General features: G+C 45.9%; 1 protein-coding gene across 10 annotated transcripts in view; it reads left to right on the top strand.

Annotated features, from left to right (window-relative positions):
* The window catches only part of FIBCD1 (fibrinogen C domain containing 1), a 275,844-nt gene that overhangs the window by 229,155 nt on the left and 19,053 nt on the right, over positions 1 to 27,636 (top strand). For 8 of the 10 annotated variants that reach the window (XM_069985750.1, XM_069985749.1, XM_069985748.1 and 5 more), the window contains one exon: positions 24,579 to 25,046. In XM_069985750.1, the coding sequence (XP_069841851.1) occupies positions 24,579 to 25,046 (468 nt within the window). Of the gene's footprint in view, positions 1 to 7,209; positions 7,335 to 13,664; positions 13,730 to 24,578; positions 25,047 to 27,636 lie in introns of those variants that run through there. The other 2 variants (XM_069985756.1, XM_069985757.1) reach the window with 2 other exon arrangements.

Here is a 27,636-nt window from a genome sequence, read left to right as displayed (position 1 = left end):
GATAGATAGGAGATAGATAGATAGATAGATAGATAGATAGATAGGAGATAGATAGATAGATAGATAGATAGATAGGAGATAGATAGATAGATAGATAGATAGATAGATAGATAGATAGATAGAGAGAGAGATTAGGCTGAAACATTGGGACTCTCTTTCTTTCCGTTGTTCTGTGGTGTAGATGAGGAGATGATGTGGAGGAGCAGAGACCCCCAGATCGGCGTCGCCCTCGTCTTTTTTTCGCTTTTGTCATGTAAGATTATTGCTTGTCATGAGAACAATGCTCGTCTTTTCGGAGTGGGATCTGCTGTCTGCTGCTCCATTCATTGTCTGGAGTTTTCTTATTCTGGGGGTCAGGAGAGGCCGCGGTTCCCCCGCTACAGGTAAACCGCCTATTTAAACGTGAGCGATGCGCGGGAGGGCTTGATGGCTGCCGCCTGGCATTGACCTGCCTCATCTCTCCTTCTCTGTTACATTGGCAGACTCTCATTATAGTCATTGTGCTGGAACAATCCACAGCCCAGCGTCAGACACTCCATTCCTGTCTATCTGTAACATTTAAAGGGGAACTCTTCCCGGTGGCAGTGTGCGGTGCCCAGGCTGTCCTTGGTAGTAGTGAGGCCCCCTTGTCCCTGGCAGAGCATGCCCACCGGCTCGCTCTGCCAGGGACAGATATGTTACAGAGGGCTGCGCACACTCAGCTCTGCCTAATCTCCCAGGACAGACGGAATAAGCTTCGCTATTATGTATTCTGCCTCTGGGAAAGCTTTGTGGTGGCATAGCTGTGAGGATCTGTGAATCTGGGACCTGGGAAAGCTGGATGACAGTACCAGGAGTCATCACATCTCATTGTACGAGATTCAGCAGTGGCTGATACCAGGGAGTAATAGCCTGTATTTATCTGTCTGTCTGTCAGCCTCGTCCTAGCCCAGACTGGCTGATACCAGGGAGTAATAGCCTGTGTGTATCTGTCTGTCAGCCTCGTCCTAGCCCAGACTGGCTGATACCAGGGAGTAATAGCCTGTATTTATCTGTCTGTCTCGTGCTAGCCCAGACTGGCTGATACCAGGGAGTAATAGCCTGTATGTTTCTGTCTGTCAGCCGCGTCCTAGCCCAGACTGGCTGATACCAAGGAGTAATAGCCTGTATTTATCTGTCTGTCTGTCAGCCTCGTCCTAGCCCAGACTGGCTGATACCAGGGAGTAATAGCCTGTACGTATCTGTCTGTCAGCCTCGTCTTAGCCCAGACTGGCTGATACCAGGGAGTAATAGCCTGTATTTATCTGTCTGTCTGTCAGCCTCGTCCTAGCCCAGACTGGCTGATACCAGGGAGTAATAGCCTGTGTGTATCTGTCTGTCAGCCTCGTCCTAGCCCAGACTGGCTGATACCAGGGAGTAATAGCCTGTGTGTATCTGTCTGTCAGCCTCGTCCTAGCCCAGACTGGCTGATACCAGGGAGTAATAGCCTGTGTGTATCTGTCTGTCAGCCTCGTCCTAGCCCAGACTGGCTGATACCAGGGAGTAATAGCCTGTACTTATCTGTCTGTCAGTCAGCCACGTCCTAGCCCAGACTGGCTGATACCAGGGAGTAATAGCCTGTATTTATCTGTCCGTCCGTCAGCCTCGTCCTAGCCCAGACTGGCTGATACCAGGGAGTAATAGCCTGTATTTATCTGTCCGTCAGTCAGCCTCGTCCTAGCCCAGACTGGCTGATACCAGGGAGTAATAGCCTGTATTTATCTGTCCATCCGTCAGCCTCGTCCTAGCCCAGACTGGCTGATACCAGGGAGTAATAGCCTGTATGTATCTGTCTGTCAGCCTCGTCCTAGCCCAGACTGGCTGATACCAGGGAGTAATAGCCTGTATTTATCTGTCCGTCAGTCAGCCTCGTCCTAGCCCAGACTGGCTGATACCAGGGAGTAATAGCCTGTATGTATCTGTCTGTCAGCCTCGTCCTAGCCCAGACTGGCTGATACCAGGGAGTAATAGCCTGTATTCTGCAGTCGTTGTGTCTCTGTGAGTGACAGCTTTCCCCCCAATGCTCGGTGATCAGTGATTGATTAGCACAGGCCCTGATGCTCGGTGATCAGTGATTGATTAGCTCAGGCCCCGATGCTCGGTGATCAGTGATTGATTAGCTCAGGCCCCGATGCTCGGTGATCAGTGATTGATTAGCTCAGGCCCCAATGCTCGGTGATCAGTGATTGATCAGCTCAGGCCCCGATGCTCGGTGATCAGTGATTGATTAGCTTAGGCCCCGATGCTCGGTGATCAGTGATTGATCAGCTCAGGCCCCGATGGTCGGTGATCAGTGATTGATTAGCTCAGGCCCCGATGCTCGGTGATCAGTGATTGATTAGCTCAGGCCCCGATGCTCGGTGATCAGTGATTGATTAGCTCAGGCCCCGATGGTCGGTGATCAGTGATTGATCAGCTCAGGCCCCGATGCTCGGTGATCAGTGATTGATCAGCTCAGGCCCCGATGCTCGGTGATCAGTGATTGATTAGCTCAGGCCCCGATGCTCGGTGATCAGTGATTGATTAGCTCAGGCCCCGATGCTCGGTGATCAGTGATTGATTAGCTCAGGCCCCGATGCTCGGTGATCAGTGATTGATTAGCTCAGGCCCCGATGCTCGGTGATCAGTGATTGATCAGCTCAGGCCCCGATGCTCGGTGATCAGTGATTGATCAGCTCAGGTCCTGATGCTCGGTGATCAGTGATTGATTAGCTCATGCCCCGATGCTCGGTGATCAGTGATTGATTAGCTCATGCCCCGATGCTCGGTGATCAGTGATTGATCAGCTCAGGCCCCGATGCTCGGTGATCAGTGATTGATTAGCTCAGGCCCCGATGGTCGGTGATCAGTGATTGATCAGCTCAGGCCCCGATGCTCGGTGATCAGTGATTGATTAGCTCAGGCCCCAATGCTCGGTGATCAGTGATTGATTAGCTCAGGCCCCGTGCTCGGTGATCAGTGATTGATTAGCTCAGGCCCCGATGCTCGGTGATCAGTGATTGATTAGCTCAGGCCCCGCAGGACGCTGCTTCTTGATGATTTTTTCTTTCTGAAGCTTTTGATCGCTGATAATCTGTCTGAAGATTAATATTCCGCTGAGATCCGTGCCGCAGTGTCAGGACGCCAACAGTGCACTCACCTCCTCCGCACGTCGTCCATTCTCAGTGATTAGGTAGTAATATGGAGGGCACCGTATGGCGGTATTATCAGTGATTATATCTTCTCTCTATATTACTAATATGGAGGGCACCGTATGGCGGTATTATCAGTGACCATGTCTTTTCTCTATAGTAGTAATATGGATGGCACCGTATGGCGGTATTATCAGTGATCATGTCCTCTCTCTATAGTAGTAATATGGATGGCACCGTATGGCGGTATTATCAGTGATCATATCTTCTCTCCATATTACTAATATGGAGGGCACCGTATGGCGGTATTATCAGTGACCATGTCTTTTCTCTATAGTAGTAATATGGATGGCACCGTATGGCGGTATTATCAGTGATCATGTCCTCTCTCTATAGCAGTAATATGGATGGCACCGTATGGCGGTATTATCAGTGATCATGTCCTCTCTCTATAGTAGTAATATGGATGGCACCGTATGGCGGTATTATCAGTGATCATATCTTCTCTCTATATTGCTAATATGGAGGGCACCGTATGGCGGTATTATCAGTGACCATGTCTTTTCTCTATAGTAGTAATATGGATGGCACCGTATAGCGGTATTATCAGTGACCATGTCTTCTCTCTATAGAAGTAATATGGATGGCACCGTATGGCGGTATTATCAGTGATCATGTCTTCACTATATAGTAGTAATATGAAGGGCATGATATGGTGGTATTAGTGATAATATCTTCACTATATAGAAGTAATATGAAGGGCACTGTATGGTGGTATTATCAGTGATCTTGTCTTCTCTCTATGGTAATTATATAAAAGACACTGTGTGAGCACTGTATGGCTATAGTATATCAGCACTGTATGGCTGTATTACAAGACCAGTGTATGGCGGTGTTATGTGAGTGATATGCCATGTGTGCACTGTATTGCTGTGTTATTTGAGTGCTGTATTATATGTGTACTTTACAATGTGAACACTGTATGGCTGTATTATATGAGCACTGTATGGCTGTATTATATGTGTTCTGTACAGTGTGAGCACTGTATGGCAGTATTATATGAGCTCTGCATGGCTGTATTATATGTGTACTGTACAGTGTGAACACTGGCTGTATTATATGTGTACTGTACAGAGTGAGCTCTGCATGGCAGTATTATATGAGCTCTGCATGGCAATATTATATGAGCTTTGTATGGCTGTATTATATGTGTTCTGTACAGTGTGAGCACTGTATGGCTGTATTATATGTGCACTATACTATATGAGCACTGTATGGCTGTATTATATGTGTCCTATACAGTGTGAGCACTGTATGGCTGTATTATATGTGTTCTGTACAGTGTGAGCACTGTATGGCTGTATTATAAGAGCTCTGTATGGCTGTATTATATGAGCTATGTATGGCTGTATTATATGAGCTCTGTATGGCAGTATTATATGAGCTCTGTATGGCTGTATTATATGAGCACTGTATGGCTGTATTATATGAGCTCTGTATGGCTGTATTATATGAGCTCTGTATGGCTGTATTATATGAGCTCTGTATGGCAGTATTATATGAGCACTGTATGGCTGTATTATATGTGTTCTGTACTGTGTGAGCTCTGTATGGGTGTATTATATGTGTTCTGTACAGTGTGAGCACTGTATGGCAGTATTATATGAGCTCTGTATGGCTGTATTATGTGTTCTGTACCGTGTGAGCACTGTATGGCTGTATTATATAAGCTCTGTATGGCTGTATTATGTGTTCTGTACCATGTGAGCACTGTATGGCTGTATTATATGAGCTCTGTATGGCAGTATTATATGAGCACTGTATGGCAGTATTATATGAGCACTGTATGGCAGTATTATATGAGCACTGTATGGCTGTATTATATGTGTTCTGTACCGTGTGAGCACTGTATGGCTGTATTATATGAGCTCTGTATGACTATTATATGTGTTCTGTACAGTGTGAGCACTGTATGGCTGTATTATATGTGCGCTATACTATATGAGCACTTTATGGCTGTATTATATGTGTCCTGTACAGTGTGAGCACTGTATGGCTGTATTATATGTGTTCTGTACAGTGTGAGCACTGTATGGCTGTATTATATGAGCTCTGTATGGCTGTATTATATGTGTTCTGTACCGTGTGAGCACTGTATGGCTGTATTATATGAGCTCTGTATGACTATTATATGTGTTCTGTACAGTGTGAGCACTGTATGGCTGTATTATATGTGCGCTATACTATATGAGCACTTTATGGCTGTATTATATGTGTCCTGTACAGTGTGAGCACTGTATGGCTGTATTATATGTGTATTGTACAGTGTGAGCACTGTATGGCTGTATTATATGAGCTCTGTATGGCTGTATTATATGTGTTCTGTACCGTGTGAGCACTGTATGGCTGTATTATATGAGCTCTGTATGGCTGTATTATATGTGTTCTGTACCGTGTGAGCACTGTATGGCAGTATTATATGAGCTCTGTATGGCAGTATTATATAAGCTCTGTATGGCAGTATTATATGAGCACTGTATGGCAGTATTATATGAGCACTGTATGGCTGTATTATATGTGTTCTGTACCGTGTGAGCACTGTATGGCTGTATTATATGAGCTCTGTATGGCTGTATTATATGTGTTCTGTACCGTGTGAGCACTGTATGGCTGTATTATATGAGCTCTGTATGGCAGTATTATATGAGCTCTGTATGGCAGTATTATATGAGCACTGTATGGCAGTATTATATGAGCACTGTATGGCTGTATTATATGTGTTCTGTACCATGTGAGCACTGTATGGCTGTATATGTTAGTTGTGTGCGGTTCTGGTAATTTGGCACCATATGGCTGTATTATTTGGGCAGTGTTGATATCTGTTTCCCAGATCTTTTTCTCAGGAGGCTCCAAAATCCTTGATCTGTCACAAGCAAAACCGCCATACAGAGACAGGAGGCGTGAATCCAGCCGAAAGCTGCGTGCATATAATTACCCCGCTCTATCTTCTCTCATCTATTTGATGTCAAGGGTAGGAACAAAGATGTCCTCTCATCTCGCGGCTCTGATCCGTCCTCTCCGCCGCGCCGGGCGTTCTCTCCTGGAGCGTTTGATGCCGCCATTCACCTTTCATACCGAGACGTGATTCCAGGAAAATGGAAAGACCTGACCCAAAGTTCTGAGGGGACTGCAGACATGGCGCTGCCAGGAACCATGTGACACGGCCATTACCTATAGACTCTAGTGCAGTTATCCTTCCATGTTATGTAGCCCCGCCCACAGCGCCAAAATGGCTTTATAGGTGACTATAACCTAGTACTGCAGCTTACAGTGTGTCAGCACCGACCCCAACACGTCAAACATGGCGCCCCTCATCCTTTATAATCCACAGAAATAGAACGATAGTGACGCCACGCCACACTGCTACCCGCCGAGCCGCGAGCCGTAAGGAGATAAAACCGTATATAGCAGCCTCGCGGGAATCCTTCCAATCTCCCTATAGACACTATAGGTATTAATGAGGCGTGAGATACATGGCGCCTCACAGGGAGAACGCTGCACAGGCCAATCACGCTGCACTTCTCTGTCATGGATGGAATCGGCCTGGAAACGCGGCGTGAGGGAGGCGCATGGGGCCGGGAATAGAAACCATGTTGGGCTCGGCTGACCCTCCAGGTAACAGGGTTACAGCTATGCCCTCTTGCTTAGATACAGTTGGATACAACCCTAGGGAATTTATGATTTACAAATTATATTCAAAAGCCGCTTAGGCTGAAATTACGGGTTACGGAAAACTAACTAATGTCAGAAAATGATAACTCTGGTCAAACTTTCCCTAGAAACGCTGTGGATGTGAGGCGTGAGGTACGGGGTGCCTCCTCCCTATAATGAGGAGCATTGGGCAATACGGTATCACGTGATCGAGTCCCATCTCCAGACTGCGGGTGGCGCTCTTCCTCATACACAATGGGGAACATTGATGCAGAGGAACCGTCGCCCCTAGCAACCAGATGGCTGCTTTCACGTTTAGCAAGGCCTCAGGGTGTGGTTGCTAGGGGCGACGGCTCCTCTGCACAGGGATGATAGCGCCCCCTATGGCTGTAGTGAGGCCCGCGCCGCCTCCTCTAGATGATTGTTTTCAGTGAGTTTAGTTGGCGGTGTCATGGCAGCGTGGTGTAGATGAAGGTGAGTGTCTTCTTAACGGTGCAGAGCACACAGCCGGCTGTCTGGCATCCTCCCCGCCGCCCGGGCGCTGACAGCCGCCTTGTCAGGCTTGGCCGTGTATTATTCCTTCACTCGGGCACTTGATGCCTTTCCCGTTGCTCGTCTGATCGTCCGGCTCCTGTAATAACAGCTTTGCCCAGCGTGTGCCGCCTAATAGCCTTGGGGAGTGGCGTAATGGCGGTGTCAGGAAGCAGCGGGGGGCCGCCTTAACCCCATCACCGCCAGCCCGCTCCTGCCGTGCTAAAAGCCTCTGTCGGAAGAGTAACATTTACCAAAATCAGCAATCTCCTCCGCCGCCGCGTCCAGCTGTACCCATCACGACCCAGGCGGGCACGAGGGCGGGCGGGCGCATGCGGGGAGCAGTCTATGGTATTTATATGCTGAGCGATGGAAAGTAAAGTCTGTGCAACTGATGACTGGCAGTGTTATGTGGGCACTAATATGTATGTATTGTATGGCAGTGTTATGTGGGCACTAATATCTATGTATTGTATGGCAGTGTTATGTGGGCACTAATATGTATGTACTGTATGGCAGTGTTATGTGGGCTCTAATATGTATGTATTGTATGGCAGTGTTATGTGGGCACTAATATGTATGTACTGTATGGCAGTGTTATGTGGGCTCTAATATGTATGTACTGTATGGCAGTGTTATGTGGGCTCTAATATGTATGTACTGTATGGCAGTGTTATGTGGGCACTAATATGTATGTATTGTATGGCAGTGTTATGTGGGCTCTAATATGTATGTACTGTATGGCAGTGTTATGTGGGCACTAATATGTATGTACTGTATGGCAGTGTTATGTGGGCACTAATATGTATGTATTGTATGGCAGTGTTATGTGGGCTCTAATATGTATGTACTGTATGGCAGTGTTATGTGGGCACTAATATGTGTGTATTGTATGGCAGTGTTATGCGGGCACTAATATGTATGTATTGTCTGGCAGTGTTATGTGGGCACTAATATGTATGTACTGTATGGCAGTGTTATGTGGGCACTAATATCTATGTACTGTATGGCAGTGTTATGTGGGCACTAATATGTATGTATTGTATGGCAGTGTTATGTGGGCACTAATATATATATATATACAGGTGGTCCTCGGGTTACAACGGTCTCGAGTTACATCGTTTCGTGGTTACAACGCTTTATTCGATGCCTTATTCCGACTTACACGGTATCGACGTAACTCGAATACATGCAGCGGCAGAAGAATACAGTACGATACTATACTGGTACAGTACTCAGTTATGCAGTTCTAGACTGAGGATATTGATAATTATGTAGGGTACTATGTTAGGATAGGCTAAGTGTTTACAGGACAGTACTGTATGAACATATGATCCGACTTACATCGAAATTCGGTTTACAACGCTGCGGAAGAACGGATCACTGACGTAAGTCGAGGACTACCTGTATATATATATAACATGGCAGTATTATGTGGGCACTAATATGTATGTATTGTATGGCAGTGTTATGTAGGCACTAATATATACAGTATATATAGTATGGCAGTGTTATGTGGGCACTAATATGTATGTATTGTATGGCAGTGTTATGCGGGCACTAATATGTATGTACTGTATGGCAGTGTTATGTGGGCACTAATATGTATGTACTGTATGGCAGTGTTATGTGGGCACTAATATGTATGTATTGTCTGGCAGTGTTATGTGGGCACTAATATGTATGTATTGTCTGGCAGTGTTATGTGGGCACTAATATGTATGTATTGTATGGCAGTGTTATGTGGGCACTAATATGTATGTATTGTATGGCAGTGTTATGTGGGCACTAATATGTATGTATTGTATGGCAGTGTTATGTGGGCACTAATATGTATGTATTGTATGGCAGTGTTATGTGGGCATAATTATAAGATTAATGTAAGACAGTCATATGTGTTCTCCGAGTGGCAGTGTTATATCTCTACTGTCTGGTGGTATTATAAGATTATTGTATGACAGTCATGTGTGGGCACTGTATGGCAGTATTATAAGATTATTGTATGACAGTCATGTGTGGGCACTGTATGGCAGTATTATAAGATTGTTGTATGACAGTCATGTGTGGGCACTGTCTGGCGGTATTATAAGATTAATGTAATACAGTCATATGTGTTCTCCGAGTGGCAGTGTTATATCTGTACTGTCTGGCGGTATTATAAGATTATTGTATGACAGTCATGTGTGGACACTGTCTGGTGGTATTATAAGATTATTGTATGACAGTCATGTGTGGGCACTGTCTGGCGGTATTATAAGATTATTGTGTGACAGTAATGTGTGGGCACTGTATGGCAGTATTATAAGATTATTGTATGACAGTCATGTGTGGACACTGTCTGGCGGTATTATAAGATTATTGTATGACAGTCATGTGTGGGCACTGTATGGCAGTGGTATATCTGCACTGTCTGGCGGTATCATGCCTGTGTTATGTGGGTACAGTATTATTAGGGGGGTATTGCCCCCTCTGCCCGCCTCTCAGGGCACAGCAGGTAGGTGGGTGCAGGTTCACAGGAACATGACGGCAAACACAGAATAATAGAACTCAGGGCCATATGGACCAATATGGAAACCCTGGCATCAGTGCGCCTCAGGCTGGCAAGATGTAGTACAAGGATCTCTGTGCCGCCATGCAGGAACCATTAACCCTTCCTGCCACCTGTCAGCTCCTTCTTTATATTCTCGGTTAACTCAGGCAGTGCCGGGCTGGGGGGGGGGGTATGGGTCCCATATACAGAACAATCATGGATCCTTCCAGCAGACAGATGGATCACACTCACTGACAATGCGCTACGCTCCATCATCTCCGCTCCGTGCTCCGGTGCGCCACATATCACCCGCGCCACTCTCCATATGGCGTCAACTGCAAAACAATTAAAAAGTCAGAGTCTGCGAGATATAATGTTACAGAATATAAAACGACACGCAGATGTAGCAGAGCTCATCATAACCGGGTTACAGTGTGCGGGATGTTACATAAGACTGCAGTCATAGCATTACATGTCCTATAGGATATCTGTGCTGTTACATAGGACTGCAGGTGACAGCTACTACATTATCTGTACTCAGAGAGATATCACTGTGTTATATGTGCTGTTACATAGGACTGCAGGTGACAGCTACTACATTATCTGTACACAGAGAGATATCACTGTTATCTGTGCTGTTACATAGGACTGCAGGTGACTACTACATTATCTGTACTCAGAGAGATATCACTGTTATCTGTGCTGTTACATAGGACTGCAGGTGACAGCTACTACATTATCTGTACTCAGAGAGATATCACTGTTATCTGTGCTGTTACATAGGACTGCAGGTGACAGCTACTACATTATCTGTACTCAGAGAGATATCACTGTTATCTGTGCTGTTACATAGGACTGCAGGTGACTACTACATTATCTGTACTCAGAGAGATATCACTGTTATCTGTGCTGTTACATAGGACTGCAGGTGACAGCTACTACATTATCTGTACTCAGAGATATCACTGTGTTATCTGTGCTGTTACATAGGACTGCAGGTGACTACTACATTATCTGTACTCAGATATCACTGTGTTATCTGTGCTGTTACATAGGACTGCAGGTGACTACTACATTATCTGTACTCAGAGAGATATCACTGTGTTATCTGTGCTGTTACATAGGACTGCAGGTGACTACTATATTATCTGTACTCAGAGATATCAGTTATCTGTGGTGTTACATAGGACTGCAGGTGACTACTACATTATCTGTACTCAGAGATATCAGTTATCTGTGGTGTTACATAGGACTGCAGGTGACTACTACATTATCTGTACTCAGAGATAGCACTGTGTTATCTGTGGTGTTACATAGGACTGCAGGTGACATCTACTATATTATCTGTACTCAGAGATATCACTGTGTTATCTGTGCTGTTACATAGGACTGCAGGTGATACTACTACATTATCTGTACTCAGAGATATCACTGTTATCTGTGCTGTTACATAGGACTGCAGGTGACAGCTACTACATTATCTGTCCTCAGAGATATCACTGTGTTATCTGTGGTGTTACATAGGACTGCAGGTGACTACTACATTATCTGTACTCAGATATATCACTGTGTTATCTGTGCTGTTACATAGGACTGCGGGTGATACTACTACATTATGTGTACTCAGAGATATCACTGTTATCTGTGCTGTTACATAGGACTGCGGGTGACAGCTACTACATTAACTGTACTCGGAGATATCACTGTTATCTGTGGTGTTACATAGGACTGCAGGTGACTACTACATTATCTGTACTCAGAGATATCACTGTTATCTGTGGTGTTACATAGGACTGCAGGTGACATCTACTACATTATCTGTACTCAGAGATATCACTGTTATCTGTGGTCTTACATAGGACTGCAGGTGACATCTACTACATTATCTGTACTCAGAGATATCACTGTGTTATCTGTGGTCTTACATAGGACTGCAGGTGACATCTACATTATCTGTACTCAGAGATATCACTGTGTTATCTGTGGTGTTACATAGGACTGCAGGTGACTACTACATTATCTGTACTCAGAGATAGCACTGTGTTATCTGTGGTGTTACATAGGACTGCAGGTGACATCTACTACATTATCTGTACTCAGAGATATCACTGTGTTATCTGTGGTGTTACATAGGACTGCAGGTGACATCTTCTACATTATCTGTACTCAGAGATATCACTGTGTTATCTGTGGTGTTACATAGGACTACAGGTGACATCTACTACATTATCTGTACTCAGAGATATCACTGTGTTATCTGCGCTGTTACATAGGACTGCAGGTGACTACTACATTATCTGTACTTAGAGATATCACTGTGTTATCTGTGGTGTTACATAGGACTGCAGGTGACTACTACATTATCTGTACTCAGAGATATCACTGTGTTATCTGCGCTGTTACATTATACCGCCACATAGTGACATGTAACATAATGATACATTGCCTTTAGTCTACGTCCTGGACAAATAGAGTTTTCAGCTTTCTGGATGGACTTTTCCTTTAAGGAGTTTCTGCTCACACACAATTTCTGATATGTTGCTGCCCATGGTGAGACTTAACAATTCCTTCCATACTTGTTATTATCTATTCAGTCTCCTTCCCCCAGTTCTCAGCTGCTGCTTTATGCTGAAGACACAAAAATCTGTGTGTGAGCCTTTCTCTTTGTCTCCCCCTCCTCCCCCCTCCCTGATGGAAACAAGTCCCTATCTATGTCTCAGAAGGGAGGGGGGAGGAGGAGGAGACAGAGAGAAAAGCTCACACACAGATTTTTATGTCTTCATCAGAAAGCAGCAGCTGAGAACTGGGGGAAGGAGACTGAATAGATAATAACAAGTATGGAAGGAATTGTTAGTCTCCCTATGAGCAGCAACATATGGAAAGTTTGAGTGGAATACCCCTTTAAGTATAGCATTCTGGAGTCTTCCCTCCCCTGTATTTTCCGCTCTTCTCCATTAGATTGGTGTGAATGTTGCTGACATCGGGTGATTGGTGCGGAGCGGATGGCGGTTCCCCGGACGCCTCCACATCTCTGCTGCCGATGCTTCGGTCCCGATGCTGCCCCCTGTCCGGCTGTGTACCCCAATATAGAGCAGACTACTACTCCCATCATCCACTCCATCTGCCACTCAGAGGGCAGGTGTAAGTGATAGTTTGGGCTGTATTGTGGGAGCATGTGGCGGGATGTGGCAGGATCCATCACCAGTCTCCCGCCGTCTTCCTTGCAGGGATTGGCGGTCTCCCCTGAGATAAGCGGTGACGCTGGATGTCCCTGACAGCCACTTATCTTCCTCCCTACCACTAACCTGAGCGCTCAGCCGAGCGGAACAGATGCGTTAATATGGAGTCGGGAAAGTTGGCTGTCAGCGGATGATGACTGTATTATGTCTGCCGGCAGCTCGGCGATACCTTGGCCATATTAATTGCACCCATGTATATGTATAAGCGCGGAGTGCTGCCTCAGCAGGTGACAACCTGGCCGCCGTAAGTCAACATGCTGCAAAATCCTCTCTGCACTAAACCGCTGGAGCTTCCCAGTGGGGATAAACATGTGCCTGTCCCTTTAAGCATAATAGAAGTAAATGTATGAGTCAGCCGGGTGCGTGATCTGTATGGATGGAGATTGTCAGGACGCAGTGATTTGCACAAGGTCACTTATCCCCCGGTCCGTCTTCTCGTCTCCCCCGTGCAGCGCGGTCATTTCCTTGTGTATCCGTCCATAATAATTTGCTGTATTATACCGCTCGCTGTCACTCACCAACACGACAGCATCAGCACTTCTACCGGCGACAGCGTTCCTGCCGGCTGAGTATAACCCTGCGCTCTGTTCCTTTAAAGGGGACAACTAACCCCCCCATTGCCGAGCTTATAATAGTGCCGGAGCGTTATAAGAGGATCCAAGTTCAGTTTGAGTTCTGAATTCTCATTGACTTCACCCGAGCAGTTGTGGATGCTCCCCGAAGCGCCGCTTTACTTTTACGCTGCCTAAATACTTAATAAATCAGTAAATCCAGAGAATTGCTGAGAGCAGAAAGTGCTGGGTGGAATGTACAGAGCGGTCACGGCTCTTATACGCCAACCGCCATACGACAACCTGCTGTAATATAGATGAGAAATGCGGCAAGTAGAGGCGCCATACACTGCCACTATAAGACCGCCATACACCACACCTGCAGTGCAGGGATACTACACACACAAGATGTACCTATGGTGTATGGCGCTATATACATGATGCAGCCACGGACTGTGCACCCCGGGGGGAAGCAGCTAATATAGATGGACCGCCAGATGCTGCAAGGCTGCCCATAAAGATGGCGCAAAAATAAGGCAAAGAAGCAGTGCTGCCTCAGCATAGACCCTATATATACTGTATATATATCACACACAGTGCTGCCTCAGCATAGACCCTATATACACTGTATATATATCACACACAGTGCTGCCACAGCATAGACCCTATATATACTGTATATATATTACACACAGTGCTGCCACAGCATAGACCCTATATATACTGTATATATATCACACAGTGCTGCCACAGCATAGACCCTATATATACTGTATATATATCACACACAGTGCTGCCACAGCATAGACCCTATATATATACTGTATATATATTACACACAGTGCTGCCACAGCATAGACCCTATATATATATACTGTATATATATCACACACAGTGCTGCCACAGCATAGACCCTATATATACTGTATATATATCACACACAGTGCTGCCACAGCATAGACCCTATATATACTGTATATATATCACACACAGTGCTGCCTCAGCATAGACCCTATATATATATACTGTATATATATCACACACAGTGCTGCCTCAGCATAGACCCTATATATACTGTATATATATCACACACAGTGCTGCCACAGCATAGACCCTATATATACTGTATATATATCACACACAGTGCTGCCTCAGCATAGACCCTATATATACTGTATATATATATCACACACAGTGCTGCCTCAGCATAGACCCTATATATACTGTATATATATTACACACAGTGCTGCCTCAGCATAGACCCTATATATACTGTATATATATCACACACAGTGCTGCCACAGCATAGACCCTATATATATACACTGTATATATATCACACACAGTGCTGCCTCAGCATAGACCCTATATATACTGTATATATATTACACACAGTGCTGCCTCAGCATAGACCCTATATATACTGTATATATATCACACACAGTGCTGCCACAGCATAGACCCTATATATATACACTGTATATATATCACACACAGTGCTGCCTCAGCATAGACCCTATATATACTGTATATATATTACACACAGTGCTGCCTCAGCATAGACCCTATATATACTGTATATATATCACACACAGTGCTGCCTCAGCATAGACCCTATATATACTGTATATATATCACACACAGTGCTGCCTCAGCATAGACCCTATATATACTGTATATATATTACACACAGTGCTGCCTCAGCATAGACCCTATATATACTGTATATATATCACACACAGTGCTGCCACAGCATAGACCCTATATATACTGTATATATATCACACACAGTGCTGCCTCAGCATAGACCCTATATATACTGTATATATATTACACACAGTGCTGCCACAGCATAGACCCTATATATACTGTATATATATCACACACAGTGCTGCCACAGCATAGACCCTATATATATACTGTATATATATCACACACAGTGCTGCCACAGCATAGACCCTATATATACTGTATATATATCACACACAGTGCTGCCACAGCATAGACCCTATATATATATACTGTATATATATCACACACAGTGCTGCCTCAGCATAGACCCTATATATACTGTATATATATCACACACAGTGCTGCCTCAGCATAGACCCTATATATATATACTGTATATATATTACACACAGTGCTGCCTCAGCATAGACCCTATATATACTGTATATATATATTACACACAGTGCTGCCACAGCATAGACCCTATATATACTGTATATATATCACACACAGTGCTGCCACAGCATAGACCCTATATATACTGTATATATCACACACAGTGCTGCCTCAGCATAGACCCTATATATACTGTACATATATCACACACAGTGCTGCCTCAGCATAGACCCTATATATACTGTATATATATTACACACAGTGCTGCCACAGCATAGACCCTATATATACTGTATATATATCACACACAGTGCTGCCTCAGCATAGACCCTATATATACTGTATATATATCACACACAGTGCTGCCTCAGCATAGACCCTATATATACTGTATATATATCACACACAGTGCTGCCTCAGCATAGACCCTATATATATACACTGTATATATATTACACACAGTGCTGCCACAGCATAGACCCTATATATACTGTATATATATCACACACAGTGCTGCCACAGCATAGACCCTATATATACTGTATATATCACACACAGTGCTGCCACAGCATAGACCCTATATATACTGTACATATCACACACAGTGCTGCCTCAGCATAGACCCTATATATACTGTATATATATCACACACAGTGCTGCCTCAGCATAGACCCTATATATACTGTATATATATCACACACAGTGCTGCCTCAGCATAGACCCTATATATACTGTATATATATCACACACAGTGCTGCCTCAGCATAGACCCTATATATACTGTATATATATTACACACAGTGCTGCCACAGCATAGACCCTATATATATACTGTATATATATCACACACAGTGCTGCCTCAGCATAGACCCTATATACACTGTATATATATCACACACAGTGCTGCCACAGCATAGACCCTATATATATACTGTATATATATTACACACAGTGCTGCCACAGCATAGACCCTATATATACTGTATATATCACACACAGTGCTGCCTCAGCATAGACCCTATATATATACTGTATATATATCACACACAGTGCTGCCACAGCATAGACCCTATATATACTGTATATATATCACACACAGTGCTGCCTCAGCATAGACCCTATATATACTGTATATATATCACACACAGTGCTGCCACAGCATAGACCCTATATATATACTGTATATATATCACACACAGTGCTGCCACAGCATAGACCCTATATATACTGTATATATATCACACACAGTGCTGCCTCAGCATAGACCCTATATATACTGTATATATATCACACACAGTGCTGCCACAGCATAGACCCTATATATATATCTGTATATATATCACACACAGTGCTGCCACAGCCTAGACCCTATATATACTGTATTATCATTACACACAGTGCTGCCACAGCATAGACCCTATATATATACTGTATATATATCACACACAGTGCTGCCACAGCATAGACCCTATATATATACTGTATATATATCACACACAGTGCTGCCTCAGCATAGACCCTATATATACTGTATATATATCACACACAGTGCTGCCTCAGCATAGACCCTATATATACTGTATATATATCACACACAGTGCTGCCACAGCATAGACCCTATATATATATACTGTATATATATCACACACAGTGCTGCCACAGCCTAGACCCTATATATACTGTATATATATTACACACAGTGCTGCCACAGCATAGACCCTATATATACTGTATATATCACACACAGTGCTGCCTCAGCATAGACCCTATATATATACTGTATATATATCACACACAGTGCTGCCACAGCATAGACCCTATATATACTGTATATATATCACACACAGTGCTGCCTCAGCATAGACCCTATATATACTGTATATATATCACACACAGTGCTGCCACAGCATAGACCCTATATATATATACTGTATATATATCACACACAGTGCTGCCACAGCCTAGACCCTATATATACTGTATATATATCACACACAGTGCTGCCTCAGCATAGACCCTATATATACTGTATATATATTACACACAGTGCTGCCACAGCATAGACCCTATATATATACTGTATATATATCACACACAGTGCTGCCACAGCATAGACCCTATATATATACTGTATATATATCACACACAGTGCTGCCTCAGCATAGACCCTATATATACTGTATATATATCACACACAGTGCTGCCTCAGCATAGACCCTATATATACTGTATATATATCACACACAGTGCTGCCTCAGCATAGACCCTATATATACTGTATATATATCACACACAGTGCTGCCTCAGCATAGACCCTATATATACTGTATATATATCACACACAGTGCTGCCACAGCATAGACCCTATATATATACTGTATATATATTACACACAGTGCTGCCACAGCATAGACCCTATATATATACTGTATATATATCACACACAGTGCTGCCACAGCATAGACCCTATATATATACTGTATATATATCACACACAGTGCTGCCTCAGCATAGACCCTATATATACTGTATATATATCACACACAGTGCTGCCTCAGCATAGACCCTATATATACTGTATATATATTACACACAGTGCTGCCACAGCATAGACCCTATATATATACTGTATATATATCACACACAGTGCTGCCACAGCATAGACCCTATATATACTGTATATATATCACACACAGTGCTGCCTCAGCATAGACCCTATATATATACACTGTATATATATCACACACAGTGCTGCCTCAGCATAGACCCTATATATACTGTATATATATCACACACAGTGCTGCCTCAGCATAGACCCTATATATACTGTATATATATCACACACAGTGCTGCCTCAGCATAGACCCTATATATACTGTATATATCACACACAGTGCTGCCTCAGCATAGACCCTATATATATACACTGTATATATATCACACACAGTGCTGCCTCAGCATAGACCCTATATATATACTGTATATATATCACACACAGTGCTGCCACAGCATAGACCCTATATATACTGTATATATATCACACACAGTGCTGCCTCAGCATAGACCCTATATATACTGTATATATATTACACACAGTGCTGCCACAGCATAGACCCTATATATACTGTATATATATCACACACAGTGCTGCCACAGCATAGACCCTATATATATACTGTATATATATCACACACAGTGCTGCCTCAGCATAGACCCTATATATACTGTATATATCACACACAGTGCTGCCTCAGCATAGACCCTATATATATACTGTATATATATCACACACAGTGCTGCCACAGCATAGACCCTATATATACTGTATATATATTACACACAGTGCTGCCTCAGCATAGACCCTATATATATACTGTATATATATCACACACAGTGCTGCCACAGCATAGACCCTATATATACTGTATATATATTACACACAGTGCTGCCACAGCATAGACCCTATATATACTGTATATATATTACACACAGTGCTGCCACAGCATAGACCCTATATATACTGTATATATATTACCGTATATATATTACACACAGTGCTGCCACAGCATAGACCCTATAAATATACTGTATATATATATATAAAACCAGGAAATAGTGTTGTTATACTGTAAACGTTATTCTGTGCTATACTGTGCTAATGAATAATACCGCCATATACTGTACATAGCAATATAAGATACCCACGGCTGCTGTACACTGTACATATAAATAAGGCCACCATAGACTATATGACAGGTATAGATGTATATACTGATTTCATAATGGCGGTATGTATATCCCACACTATATTATCTGACTATAATAAATCCTCCACATTACAGGAGACAATAAATGCCGTGTAGTCATTAAACGTTATAACCTTTAATAATAAAAAGCAATTGATGAGAGTCACACGGATGGGGCGGATTATAGGGTGTAATTACCAGGCGGCATTTATTGTTTTCTGGAGTGTGTAGGATTTATGTACAGCCATACCGCACAGATATAATGTACATATACATACACACATATATACAGCCATACCGCACAGATATAATGTACATATACATACACACATATATACAGCCATACCGCACAGATATAATGTACATATACATACACACATATATACAGCCATACCGCACAGATATAATGTACATATACATACACACATATATACAGCCATACCGCACAGATATAATGTACATATACATACACACATATATACAGCCATACCGCACAGATATAATGTACATATACATACACACATATATACAGCCATACCGCACAGATATAATGTACATATACATACACACACACACACACACACGTATATACAGCCATACCGCACAGATATAATGTACATATACACACACACACAAACACGTATATACAGCCATACCGCACAGATATAATGTACATATACATACACACACACATGTATATACAGCCATACCGCACAGATATAATGTACATATACACACACACACACACACGTATATACAGCCATACCGCACAGATATAATGTACATATACATACACATATATGCAGCCATACCGCACAGATATAATGTACATACACACACACACACGTATATACAGCCATACCGCACAGATATAATGTACATATACACACACACGTATATACAGCCATACCGCACAGATATAATGTACATATACATACACACATATATACAGCCATACCGCACAGATATAATGTACATATACACACACACATACACACGTATATACAGCCATACCGCACAGATATAATGTACATATACACACACACACACGTATATACAGCCATACCGCACAGATATAATGTACATATACACACACACACACGTATATACAGCCATACCGCACAGATATAATGTACATATACATACACACACGTATCTACAGCCATACCGCACAGATATAATGTACATATACATACACACACGTATCTACAGCCATACCGCACAGATATAATGTACATATACATACACACACACACGTATATACAGCCATACCGCATAGATATAATCCCCGCATAGAGTATCCCCGCCGCCCCCCCCCCCCCCACATGCCCGATCCCGGTAGCATCACACAGCCACGGCCCGAGCAGGTGATGTATGGTCGGGGCTGCGATCGGGCGTGCGGGGGTCGGGGCGGCGATTGGGCGTGTGGGGGCGGTGCGGGGGGTTTAAGGGGGCCGGGGCTGTAAGCTGCGGGCAGCCGGCGGCGGTGCAGGAGTTAAAGGGGCCGGGTCCCATGCAGCCTGCGTGTATGGGACCCATTGAGCTTCACAGTACAGGATCCGCAGCTGATTTCGCTGCAAACTCACAGCATGAAAATCCGCTGCGGATCCTGTAGATGTGAACGCACCCTTACGGTGCATTCACACGTACAGGATCTGCAGCAGATTTGATTGCGCAGATATAAAGCAAATCAATTCTGGGCGTTCAAATCTGCTGCAGATCCTGTACGTGTGAATGCACCCTTAAAGGGTAACTCTATCCAGAACTCACCCTTCCCAAATAGTTTCGTAGGGTGTCCCCTCAGTCTCTCCTACATTCGCGGTGCTCAAAGACTTATTTTGTCTCTTATTTTTTACATTTCTTTAAATATTTGGTATTTTACTTTGACCACTTTTTATTAGTTGTGTGTGGGCGGGGCTGTGACAACAAAGAAATTCTCATGGCTCCGCCTCTGCTGGTCCTATTTTGTTTAGTGTCCAGTATATAGATATGTATAATCAGTGATTCCCAACCTGCGGCTTTCCAGTCATTGGAGTGGGTGGAGATCCTCAGAGCTGTCAGGGCATGCTGGGAGTTGTAGTGGGTGGAGATCCTCAGAGCTGTCAGGGCATGCTGGGAGTTGTAGTGGGTGGAGATCCTCAGAGCTGTCAGGGCATGCTGGGAGTTGTAGTGGGTGGAGATCCTCAGAGCTGTCAGGGCATGCTGGGAGTTGTAGTGGGTGGAGATCCTCAAAACTGTCAGGGCATGCTGGGAGTTGTAGTGGGTGGAGATCCCAGAGCTGTCAGGGCATGCTGGGAGTTGTAGTGGGTGGAGATCCTCAAAACTGTCAGGGCATGCTGGGAGTTGTAGTGGGTGGAGATCCTCAGAGCTGTCAGGGCATGCTGGGAGTTGTAGTGGGTGGAGATCCTCAAAACTGTCAGGGCATGCTGGGAGTTGTAGTGGGTGGAGATCCTCAGAGCTGTCAGGGCATGCTGGGAGTTGTAGTGGGTGGAGATCCTCAGAGCTGTCAGGGCATGCTGGGAGTTGTAGTGGGTGGAGATCCTCAGAGCTGTCAGGGCATGCTGGGAGTTGTAGTTTTGCAGCAGCTGGATAGCCACAGGCCAGTACTGCTGTCCAGCATCCAATCCCATAGTTGCCCCAGATTCACCAGAATTGCGCCCTTTCCGCCGTCACCCTACAGACGCCGCCGTCTCTCCACACTGCACATTGTCTGACGGCCGCGATCACGTGACCACTATACGTGAATGATCGCAGCCGATTACTTTCTATTCATACATCTAAATACAACTGTGCCCGTCACTGCGTAACAAGCGTGCGTCAGTGATGGGATAACGCGGACACATCTTCCCGGGTGCCAGGCGGAGGCGGCTCCATGGAGGGGTGGGGGGGCGCTCAGGACAAGAGCCGGAGCGGCAGACGAGTTACCTCCTGTCATTCTCAGACGTCTGGAAGGATGGATGGGGGAGGGGAGGGGATTTGCGCAGAGACATCAGTGGCCGCATGTAGATTTTGTGATGTGAAGGTAACGATATCCGAGGAAGAGACGGCAGACATGACAGCTCAGCAGCAGGCGCTGACAACTCCCCGACTAATGAAACATGTCACATGGAGACATATGGCGGACGCCGCCTGAGCCGCACACACCCCGTACGCCATCCGTTTTTATGTATTTAGGAAAAGAGCCCCCCACCCTCCTGTCTGACAGCTCCAACTACTCCACCAGACCCCTGCAGGGACAGCTCCTCCAAAACAAGACGTCTCCCACTGACTCTCAAATGCCTCTCGCTGCTTAAAGGATCTGCTGCTACCCAGAGCGCTAGACCGTTACCGTATAGCAGAGCCGTGAGAGTTCCAGAGGGTGGCGCTCTGACAGTGGGGCTGTATGGTGGAGTCCACTAAGACCTCTTGGCGAGTGCCATGCTACCTGGGCACCACTTTGACTTTGGGCAGTTACCCAGCAATAGGTATCACTAGCGGCAGTGAGAGCCCTGTCTGTTCCAGGGGCGGGGCTGTGACAACCTGTCATATTCATAATTGTCACATTCTGGGGGGCGGGGCTGTGACAACCTGTCATATTCATAATTGTCACTTCCAGGGGGCGGGGCTGTGACAACCTGTCATTCATAATTGTTAGTTCCAAGGGGGCGGGGATGTGACAACCTGTCATATTCACAGTTGTCAGTTAGTAAGGGTGGGGCTTTGACAACCTGTCAGTTCCTGAGGGCGGGGCTGTGACAACCTCTCAGTTTTAAGGTTGTTGGAGCATGGTGGAGTCCATCCTTTAATGCCCTACTAGATCATTTCAGCAAGATCAAGTTAACTTGACTTCACTTTTGGGCAGTTCCAGAGGGCGGAGCTGTGACAACCTGTCAGATTTATGGTGGTCAGGACTCAGGAAGTATGGTGGGTCTTTACTTTGGGCAGTTGCCTAGTAACAGCCGTCACTGCCAGTGGGTGACAACACACAGAGGAGATGGGCGCCATTTTATAAATCTACCGTAACGGTTTTAAAAATACACATCTTGAAGGGTGCGACTATTTTGTGGTGCAGTTGTCAGACATCCCACGAATTGTCAGGGGTGGAGCCTGCCCCCCCCCTTACCCCCCACAGAGCAAAACCAATCCAGAAACCCAAACGCCTGTAACTGAGCAACCCCCGCCCATCCCGTCCTGTGATGTCATAGGATCTGACACCATTGGCATCTGGCCGACAGCTGCATCGCAGCCCCCCCCCCCCCGCGCACCCCAACACCCCGAGCCCCCCCAGGAGGGAGCCGGAAGGCGAGATAAATAGAGAAATCCTAAGTGACAGCTGGGAGTATGAGGCGGCCATACTTATTAATACGTTCTGGGATCTCGTCTCGGCGGCCTCCCCGGGGGCACATACTTAATGGCTTATAAGTTGTTGTAACTTCAGGGCAGATGGCTCCTTGGCGGCGAGTCCCCGCAGATCGCATTATTGTGCCGCTCAGCAGAATCCGCTCAATTCTGATACCGAGAAAAACTCATAAAATCAGAGCAGAATCCTGGCGCCTGCGGTCGTATCGTACGCACACAAAATACTAAAACAGCAGAGCGCCCCCTGATGGCTGCTCGTCTATAAACAACGCTGGGGTCACATGACTCTGCATTCCTGATTGCGCCCTCCAGCTGTCCGATCGTCCATGAACCGGCAGGAACCGCCTATCACCTGGTGCCAGACACGTCCCTGATTGGTCCAGAATCATCACATGACCTTAGTGTGACAGGTATATAGGCCAGGCAGGGGTATACACTGTACGCAGGGTCTCTACGTCCTGTGCTCATCCCCCAGACATTGCCTATCCCTCTCTATGGGGGCTGTCGTGCTGAATCAGCGACTTATGGGAGGTCAGCTGACATGTCTGTTATTTTATTGTTGATTGATTCCTATCATGTACAGGCAGAATTGTGAATGCAGCTCCGGCTGTGAGGAGTATGATTAGTAGCTGATGGCTGTTCTCTTTCTCTTGCAGAGGACCAGCTGTGGCTACATCCTGTGCACTGTGCTGCTGTCCGTGGCCGTCCTGCTGGCTGTCACCGTTACCGGGGCCGTCCTGTTCATGAACCACTACCACGCCCCGTCTACAGAACCCCCTCCGGTCATCACCACCAACATGGAGGACCCCAACGCGCTGGTCACCATCGAAAGGGCAGATAGTTCCCACATCAATATATTCATTGACCCCAATTGCCCCGACCCCTTGCCGCGCCTGGATGGCTTACAGTCCTCTGTGATGGCCGCCCTGGCTGACCATGACTTGGAGATTAAGGCAGCAGTGGGCAAGGAGCGGGCACTGTTGGCGGGACTGGCTGACCAGGTGTCACAGATGGTATCGCAGCTGTCCCGGCAGCGAGCGGACTGGGAGAACCTGCGCAAAGGGCAGAATGGACTGGTGTCTGAACTCGGGGCGCTGCAGAGTGAGCAGGGGAGACTCATCCAGGTAACACCCCACCATCGCCCCCTCAGGAAACAAGGAAAGGGGGGTGACAACCCCGACACCAGCAGTAATGGTGTCACCCAACTAATCTGTTACACTGTGACAAAAATGTAGGTGGAGTCCTGCTAAGTGGGCTGGGCTTTCTGTTGTCAGCCCTTTCACTCAATGGAACAGCTGGACAGGAAAAGCAGTGTGCACATAAATACCTCCCCCCACCAAACGTTAAATACAGCAGCTGATAAGTACTGGAAGACTGGAGATTTCATGATAGATTACAGATCTGTATAACTTTCTGACATCAGTTGATTTGAAAGCAAAAGATTTTCGCCAGGGTTCCCCTTTAATGCTGTCAGTTCTAATAATATCCTAAAAAAGGTTTTGTGTTTATATTTATGAACCGACTTATACAAGCCACATCCTGCCCTAGTTGTCAGAGTCCCTTAAAGTGACAGTAACGTTCACCAGAGAAGCGGCAGGATAAAGGCAGAGCTCCCTGGACCAGATTCATGCACAACACATGGCTAGGTCGGCTCCGGTGCCAACCAGGATCTGGCACAAGCACCTGCTACAATCCTCCGAACAAAGTCCAAGTCATTGTTTTCCAGAGTAGTTAGAATTCTTCTCAGCATTGGCATCCAGCAGTGCCCGGGCCCCTCGCTGAGGCTCTTGTGCTCTTTGTAGAGGAGAGCTGCTGCCATCTTCTGCAGCAGGAGAAGGATTGCCAGGCCTCACCCTGCACCGGACACAGATGATTCCATGACATGGGGCACATCTATCACCCGCACCTCACCCTGTACCGGATGATTCCATGACATGGGGCACATCTATCACCCGCACCTCACCCTGCACCGGATGATTCCATGACATGGGGCACATCTATCACCCACCCCTCACCCTGCACCGGACACAGATGATTCCATGACATGGGGCACATCTATCACCCACCCCTCACCCTGCACCGGACACAGATGATTCCATGACATGGGGCACATCTATCACCCACCCCTCACCCTGCACCGGATGATTCCATGACATGGGGCACATCTATCACCCACCCCTCACCCTGCACCGGATGATTCCATGACATGGGGCACATCTATCACCCACCCCTCACCCTGCACCGGATGATTCCATGACATGGGGCACATCTATCACCCTCACCCTGCACCGGATGATTCCATGACATGGGGCACATCTATCACCCTCACCCTGCACCGGACACAGATGATTCCATGACATGGGGCACATCTATCACCCTCACCTCACCCTGCACCGGATTATTCCATGACATGGGGCACATCTATCACCCACCCCTCACCCTGCACCGGATGATTCCATGACATGGGGCACATCTATCACCCACCCCTCACCCTGCACCGGATGATTCCATGACATGGGGCACATCTATCACCCACCCCTCACCCTGCACCGGATGATTCCATGACATGGGGCACATCTATCACCCGCACCTCACCCTGCACCGGATGATTCCATGACATGGGGCACATCTATCAGCCGCACCTCACCCTGCACCGGATGATTCCATGACATGGGGCACATCTATCACCCACCCCTCACCCTGTACCGGATTATTCCATGACATGGGGCACATCTATCACCCACCCCTCACCCTGCACCGGATGATTCCATGACATGGGGCACATCTATCACCCACCCCTCACCCTGTACCGGATTATTCCATGACATGGGGCACATCTATCACCCACCCCTCACCCTGCACCGGATGATTCCATGACATGGGGCACATCTATCAGCCTCACCTCACCCTGCACCGGACACAGATGATTCCATGACATGGGGCACATCTATCACCCGCACCTCACCCTGCACCAGATTATTCCATGACATGGGGCACATCTATCACCCGCACCTCACCCTGCACCGGATGATTCCATGACATGGGGCACATCTATCACCCTCACCTCACCCTGCACCGGATTATTCCATGACATGGGGCACATCTATCACCCACCCCTCACCCTGCACCGGATGATTCCATGACATGGGGCACATCTATCACCCACCCCTCACCCTGCACCGGATAATTCCATGACATGGGGCACATCTATCACCCACCCCTCACCCTGCACAACATTTATCATTTGGTGCATCGGCCTTGATGAAATTTTTGTTATTTCGCGGTTATTAAGCTAAACCAGCTTGGCTAAAAAACTATGCCGACTATGCCGGGGTAGAAGTGGGTGACTCCTGCACAATTTATGGGGCAAACAATTAAAAAAATCGCACATTAAATCTGACTAATAAAGTAGCTAAACTAAAACCATGCCCCCTCTGAGCATAGAAAAAGGCTACAATCCCCAGGTGGTCAGAAATTCTCATTGAGGTTATCCTCATGGGTGGAGCATGGCACTGTGTGCAGGAGTGGAGCATGGCAGTGTGTGGGGGTGGAGCATGATTGTGTGCGGGGGTGGAGCGTGAGTGTGCAGGGGTGGAGCATGGCATGGTGTGCAAGGGTAGAGCATGGCACTGTGTGCAGGGGTGGAGCATGGCAGTGTGTGCGGGGGTGGAGCATGGCACTGTGTGCAGGGGTGGAGCATGGCACTGTGTGCAG

Source organism: Dendropsophus ebraccatus, chromosome 10 (genome assembly GCF_027789765.1).
Source record: "Dendropsophus ebraccatus isolate aDenEbr1 chromosome 10, aDenEbr1.pat, whole genome shotgun sequence".
NCBI lineage: Eukaryota > Metazoa > Chordata > Amphibia > Anura > Hylidae > Dendropsophus > Dendropsophus ebraccatus.
The sequence above is the reverse complement of the archived record's forward strand: the minus strand, read 5'-3'. Positions and strand labels throughout refer to the sequence as shown.